The sequence below is a fragment of the Diplotaxodon limnothrissa genome, linkage group LG4, assembly GCF_057381915.1.
Source record: "Diplotaxodon limnothrissa isolate DT_005_m linkage group LG4, D_limnothrissa_male_GT1.1, whole genome shotgun sequence".
Taxonomy (NCBI): domain Eukaryota; kingdom Metazoa; phylum Chordata; class Actinopteri; order Cichliformes; family Cichlidae; genus Diplotaxodon; species Diplotaxodon limnothrissa.
The window spans coordinates 25,086,975-25,094,461 of NC_140599.1; the positions used below are offsets into that span (position 1 = coordinate 25,086,975).

A 7,487-nucleotide genomic window follows, 5' to 3' on the forward strand; every position below is an offset into this window, starting at 1 on the left:
AGCCTTGACCAGTGGGACTTGGATGATGCCCTTAAAAATCTAAAAGAGAACAAGCTGTCTTTGCAACCCCATGTAACAGTGGCACCCCTGAAAACGCATCAAGGTAAGTCATTATGAAACGATTCACTGAGGCTGTAGTGATCGATGACAGGTTTATGAACTGAATCTTTGTTTTGCAGGTGGTGGCACAGACAAGTTGCAGGAGAATATAATGGAGAAATTAGCTGCTTTCTGTAAGAATCAGACTGCGTCTGTGTTAGAACCTGTGAGTCCAGACTCCGACAAGTAAGTCATATCACTGCCCAGGATCCGTGAGCCTTTAAAGATAATATTATTATAATAATCGACCTTTTTCTTGCAGAGAAAATAGAATGTCGAGCAGATCAGTGGAAAAGTGCGGAATAGATTTGCAGTTAAGCCACCGGGAATGTTCCACTGTTTATATTGACCTGCGTTGCCCTGATCCCTCAGTAAAACCAGCAAGAACATCCCCAAGTCTTCCATCAGAGACGTCAGCCAAACACAACAACACTCACCAGAAAACATCACCTGCAAAGAAAAACAATTTAAAAGTGCACTGTGGATTGCATATGGGAGGCAGGTAAATACATCCTGCGTCAGGAACGTTGGTCACACTTCAGTTGTGCTTGTTTTCTTCATGCTCATGTTGTCATTGCTGTGCTTGCAGGGAAGAGACTGGAAAGAGTATGTTGCTTAAAAAAGTAAGGGAGATGAATAGAAATGAGAATAAATATCCTGATAAACGTATGCGTCATCCAGAGCTCGGCGTGGAAGCAAGCACAGATGTTAAGTCAGAACATCTGTGGGTAGATAAACAATCCGAACCTGAAGTGGAAAGCCCACAAACTGTTTTAGGAAGTTTAGTTAAAGAACCAAAACAGCAGAGGTATGGAGTTTGTTTTGTTTGCCTTTATTTGTATTAACTCTTATAAACAAATATGTTAACCGCGATGATGACGAACTATTAGGGACCAACTGAGACGACGGGTTAAGAAGGCGTCTCACCATGAACAAGCCCAGGAAACTCTTAGGCAGCTGGAAAAACATTGTCCAACCAAATCTGTGTCCGGGAAGCAGCCAGCTGCCGAAATGACTGATGTTCTCTATGAGTTTGTAAGTGTCACTTAATTCAGAGTAAATGCACAGTGCATTTCCCTACACTTACTACTTCCCATTTTTCAGGAAGCATCTCATCAAGAGCCAATCAGCACACTACCAGCAGGTATTGAAAGTAAGGGCTCCTTGCTGCTGAAAGTCAACCTCTGCAGTCCTGGTGTGATAGAAGACAGAGGACATGGGAAGAGAAAATATCCAGCTGCAACCAAATTGCACATCTATAACACTTTAGTGGCATGGTTTCTGTCTCTGGTTAGTGGACAGTGGCTTCTATCTTCTTATGTTAGCCATACTGTAGTTTGTTTTTTTGAGTTCTTTCCCCTCTGTGTTCATGTTTTGTCAGGTCGGTTCAGAGCCACGTAGCAGTGAAGACAAGATCAGTGCAAAGGTCCCATTCTGGGTTGCAGGACTTCACCAGCTGTGGACAGAAGATGGACTGGCTTTGCATGTTTTAATTGTGGCTCGTCACTGTTATCCAGCAAGGGTACATGCAAAACAAAAGAGGAAGAAATTACACACACAAAAAAACATTTAAACTGCATAAAACTGATCTTTTAAATTCTGATTTGAGCCAATTCAGTCTGTGGCCTAAATCAGACACAGGTCTGTATATAGTTTGCAAAGATTGTAGGTACATCATGAGTTCAGACTGAACAGTAAAATCAGAATTCATGTCACCGGTCTCTAACCTGACCTGAGAGTTGAGTGGAGATGTGCTGGCAGACACAGTTCCTTTTTTGTAATTACCCCCCTGCAACTTTTAGCTAAAACTTTCACCACCAGGATGCAAAATTTTACCAGCGACTCTTACTGCTTTTGAGACTTCTTTGAAGCTAACTTAGTTCCTCAAGAGGCTCTACCCTTTCCCAGATTGGCATTGTAAAATGCTTGTAGAAGTTTTTTTTAATGCTTTGCCTGCTTAAATAAAGGATAAAGTGACATGGTACTTGGCATGACATGAAAGTATGGCCTGGCTCTAGTTCAGCTGCACAGGCTATCGCTTCAACAAAGTGGTCTGATGTTTTGGATATAAACTCGTTGTGATTATCTTTTCACATTAAAACATTTTTTAGCTATTTTTTTGGAAGGAATTTTATTGTCAGAGTCAAGATTCTCCTTCCTTTAACGGCATCCTGACACCTAATACAGAAGTAATAGCCACTGCATCAGAAACAGTATGTGAAAGCTTTGTTACTGAATGGGCAAACAAACAAAGGGATGTAAACCGTGGCTCAGATTTGAGTGCTAAGGCATGCAGTGTGAATGTAGCCTTTGTCTCATGAATTTGACAGTGACGCAGATCTCATATTTGTTTTCTAGAAACGGGACACAGACGTCTATGCACCTTTCTATAATAATGTCTGCAGGTTCCTCTCTGAGACCTCACTCACTGCAATTACCAGCTGGCTGCCTCACCTTAAAAACCTGTTGGACCAGCGACCCTGCACCTCTCCCATCCACCTCCCTTCATCTTGTTTAAATTGTTTTATCTCTGCCACCTCCAACCAAACGGTGGGTTGCTGCAGGAAGGTTGCTTTAAGACTCCCAACATCAGAGCACTCAGATGTTTTTCCTTCCTGCTCACTGTATTTTGTTTTTTGTTTTTTGTTTTTTAGGTCATAGAGAGGACATTTGGTCTAAGTCCAGGTTTTTACTGGCAGACAGTGGAAACTCGGGATCGTGCTTTTAAGGGGAAAGAGACCACACAGGAGGTGCACACAGAGGTGAGCGGGGTGTCTTTAAAAGTGCTATCTGCAGGAGTAATTGTGCTTTCTTTAACGGCTTTCTTTTGATTGCAGGAAGCACAGAGTCAGAGGAACAGCAGGGACTAAATTTATTTTTACTCGACTTTGTTGTAGGTGTCAGTTGTTCTGGGGTGCAGTGGCTTCTTTCAACATCCTCTTCTAACACACTACACCCTCCAGCTGGTCCTAGACTCAGGACTCGATGTGTGTGGTCTCCGGCTGCTTTATCCACCACAGGAGCTTCTGAGTGAGCGCTTTGGTAGGACATAACTAATACCATCTGTGCTTAAAGTTACTCCACTTGGCCTGGATGCTTGTTTTTTTACTGATTAAAAAAAGCCTTTGAAAACGTCTCCTCTCATTCAGGTAGAACAGCGGGTAGTCTGAGAGACCATGAGCCCTGTCATCCCGTTGTTACTCTAGCAGTCCGAGGTCCTTATGCCCACTCCTTGTTGAAGGACATAACTAGCTCCTTAGATTCTCTGCGGCCCAAAAAGGCAGAAACCACTTCCAGCGATGGTCTACACTGCAGAGATCAAGAACCACCATTCATCTATTCACCCCAACTGGCCAGTCAGGTCCACAGTGAGCTGTGCCTGTGGTTTTCAGGAAGACTGCAGGGAGGAAGTGCACAGGATCACAACAGGTGTGTGGAAAATGTTCTTGAACTATGTCCATGAAGTTTTTTTTTTATCAAATAACTGATTATTGCACATTTTCCACCACCCTGGACAAATTCCAGGGTATTTATTACATTTAATTGATGCCATTAACTGATGGGTGTTGGTGTAATCCTGTGGGGATGACTGGAGCTTATTTTAAAGTGTTACAGTGTGATGTTTTTAGAATCAGCTACCTAACATTTTCTTTTTAGAAGTGTGCCTTCAGATGACAGAGCTGGAGCCATCCTGTCCAATCCAAGCAGATCATCTTCTTTCCTGTGTGCCACAACTAAAGGTATGATAATTCAGCAAGTCCAAACTGTCACAGTAGGGAAAATTTGTCAGTGCTTACCTTTCATTTTTAACTTTTATCATCCTGAGTCAAAGTCCTTGTTTGTATCAAGGATAAAAACATTTTACTTGAGTGGAGCTCCTCTTCTTTCTCTCCCTAATTTGTGTAGCTGATTTCCTCCTCTTGGTGTCACCTGTTGTTCCTCCATGCTGCTATGGCCAAGTGCTGGCTGTATGTGAACGCAGAGGCTTCAGTCTTAGAGGGCTGCAGAGACTGCAGGTTCATAGCCACGGGGCCTCCCTCCTGGGCCTCAGCAGCTTCCAGGTAGAAGAACCAAGACACTCGCTCAGTACACAGAGTCTTAGAGAGAGAAGCTCTAATCAATCAAATCTAAGCAAAAAAGGTTTTGAAAGTGATTGTCTTAGGTCTCAAGAATTATTCCTTCTATCTGTCTCAAAGGTTCATACTGAATTTGGAAAAAGAGCATTCAAATGCAGCTCTTTCCTGCTGGAATCAAATGAATTTAAGGCAGTTCAGGTTTCAAATGTTTTGCTTGAATAACCTGAATAATTAGTCATTATTATTGTACTGCTGTCCTTTGAGTTATTCTTTTTCGTGGTTAAATAAGGGTTAATAATAATAATAAAAATGCTAACAATAATAATAGAAGAGAAATATAATATGACTTTATTTTTACTCATAGGTACAAGTTAATCAGTAAAACATATAATAATATATAATTTGTTGGTAGGCATCTGTGTTCTGCAGTCCACCTGCTTCCACTCCAGATCAAAAAGAGCTAGAGCTGCCCTCTCACTGTCTCGTGTTACTGCTGAGAAAAGAAAATGCATCGCGTCACAGTGTCGGTCTACCATCAGGTCTCAAAATCTGTCTCAACCCTATAACATAATTCATCTCTGTAACGTGAAATGTCAAAATGTGTGTCTTATAATGCTGGAAGTCTTTGCTGTCAACATAATCTCGTCCAACTGTCATATGTTTCAGTGCTAATGAAAGAATTCAAAGCTCAAAAGCTTCTGGGTTACATTCACTCAGGAAAGGATGGTGTTCACACATCAGAGCCAAGCTTGTGTTTCCACACTGTACCGATCAACAAGAACTTATTCCAAAACTTTGGTAAGCAGTTTATGGTCAGTACAGATACGAGAAGACGATCCCGTGCTGTAACTCTCTACTTATATATGTTTTCTTTGTAGTTAGTTGCATGTGGGCAGTGCCAAATCCCTCCAGTGTGATCCTGTCTCATCACAGGTGTTCATTCAGACCTGACATGGAGCAGGTAGTAGTTTTGACTCTGTGTGGGAAGGACTTGACCCAAGGCCTCAGCCTCCTAAACAGAGTGCTGATAGAAGAAGGTAGAAGTATCTGAGAGCACAACTAGCTAAACAAACCTCATTCTGAGTGATTTTTTTTGGCCTCATCACAATTCTTTTAATTACCTTTATTGTTTCTAATTGATTGCAATACTTTTTTTTAATGTTATAGGTGATGAACAACATGCTAGATTTAGGCTCCTCAGCCTGAAGTGGCTTCCTGTGCTGACTCGACTTCAAGCCCAGGAGCTGAGCCCGTATGAGGTGGGAGATCCGCTCTGCTACACCAGCATGGAAACGCTGATGTCTTCTCCAGCTCTAGTGTGTGCTTTGAGAGGATTTGCTGATTTTTCTTCGTTGAGGAAGCTCCTACCGCATGACTGTCCTCAAAGCCTGAGTGTCCTCATGTCTCCCACACCTGAAGTGGCCCTCAGACAAGCCTCCCTTTTTTTCTTCGAGCATGAAATGATTCCCGGTAAGTTTGTTGTTCTCTATGAAAGGTGCTCTCAGTGATACATCAGAGCTGCTAACTTTCTGTTCAGACCCACAGATGCTGCTCACCGTGTGCCTGTTGAAACCACGAGCTTGGAATCACAGTCTCACTAAAATAGTCAGCAAACTTCAGCAGAGTGGCCTCACGTTGGTGGGCATACAGGTAGTGACCCATGACAAAAGTGGTGCTACTTCACTGCTGCGTGCAGAAAGTGGGCACAACCTGTGCTCTGGCCCCTCGCTGGCTCTCTGCCTTCAGGGAGAAAATGCTGTGAAGAGGCTGCTGGACATGCTGAGCCAAGAGGACTCTTCAATGTGGATGACCTGTCATGGTACGACCTACTTATAAGCTTCTGTGATCACTACCCTGTATACTCGTACACGAGAACAGGATTACCATGTAAGTATTATGTTTAAAATGTCAGTAACCAACGTTACAGGATCAGGATCGTATCAGCAAGCAATTATGGATGTAAGGAGGTTTTTTCCTGAGGGGCTCTGCTGTACTGAGACCAACACAATGAGACAGGAGCAGGTATGCTTGTTAAACACGGGACATGGGTAACCAGACTTCAAAGCCATCCTATGTTGAATACAAGGGTTGTAATTTTGGCTAAAAAACAGATGATTTGTTTTCCCCAGATACTCAGCTTATGTTCAGACCCATTAGCCTCCGTAGAGCGTCAGCGGAGCTGCACACTGACTCAAGCAGCTCAGGAAAGTCTTTCAGTCTCCTCTGAGTCACGACCAAATGGAGGTTCTGGTGTTTTCTTTAATATTTTATTTAATTATACGGTATTGTTGCTGACAAAACAGAGCTATGAGCACCTATGCCTTTTAATCATAACGCATTAGCCATGTACTCATATTAATGAATCCACATCTCCCCATTATTAAATATGACTCAGTTTAATTGACAACAGTGAACATTGCAGGGTTCACTAGTTATTTTTAAGCAAATATGTCCCTTTAAATGATTTATCTTTTTGGCAGAGGTTCTCTTGGAAAGGATGTTGAAATATGACTCAGTTCCAGGTAACCTTTGTAAGCTGTATGCAAACAAATGTTCTGTTTTGCTTGTTTGTTGGTACTAGGGTCCCTGAAGCACAGGCAAACAACCTGTCTGCTGATACCCTTGAACGCTACACCAGGCAGCCAAGTGCCTTCCCAACTGGAGATAGTGGAGCAGGTGCTGGGATCAGACTGCCATCTAATGGCAGGAAGGATGAGCATCCTAGATGATGAGCAGCAAAAACATATATCAGAGACACTTAAAGCGTCAAGCATAAGGGAGAAGGTGAGGAATGGGACCTTGATACAGGTTTATTTGGACCATAAATTCATGCAGACAGTGCAGTCAGATGCTGACTTTGGCTGTTTTCTTATGCTCTCAAAAGATCAACTCAACTCCTTGTCTCATCGTGGCTCTCCGAAGAGAAAATATCGCAACTGAGTTTGGCCTGATTCTTAAAAGGTATGGAGGAAAAACAAACTTGATAAACGTAGACTTTGTTTATTTATTTTTTTAAATTCTGCATTATTGCAACAGGATTTACAAGGAAAGGCCAGACCTGGAGCAAGTAGGGAAAAGCATTGTCTTCCCAGAAAATGAAAAAGAGGTACACCTGAAAAATATCAACTTTTGATTCTTTTTTATTCTTAATATATTTAAATAAACCACATCCTCAGCAGCTTAATAACCCTAACAATGTGTTAATATACATTTGAAGTTTGTTCATTTTATATTGTTTTCCAGGCTATGCTGCTGATATGCTACCTATTTGATACCTTGTCTTCTGAGAGCTGTGATGTCACTGTGCCATAA

The 7,487-nt window shown here is 42.1% G+C and overlaps 1 protein-coding gene across 1 annotated transcript; it reads left to right on the forward strand.

Annotated features, from left to right (window-relative positions):
* Positions 1-7,487, forward strand: LOC146633961 (dynein axonemal assembly factor 8). The gene is made up of 24 exons (XM_085351735.1): positions 1-103; positions 180-285; positions 362-601; positions 689-907; positions 990-1,134; positions 1,204-1,389; positions 1,481-1,621; positions 2,458-2,649; positions 2,754-2,861; positions 2,997-3,141; positions 3,249-3,528; positions 3,757-3,839; positions 4,006-4,160; positions 4,588-4,714; positions 4,842-4,973; positions 5,054-5,212; positions 5,343-5,645; positions 5,713-5,994; positions 6,103-6,197; positions 6,305-6,419; positions 6,757-6,959; positions 7,060-7,136; positions 7,212-7,281; positions 7,419-7,487. The coding sequence occupies exons 2-24, from the start codon at positions 212-214 to the stop codon at positions 7,485-7,487; spliced, it is 3,600 nt and encodes a 1,199-aa protein (XP_085207861.1). The 5' UTR covers positions 1-103; positions 180-211.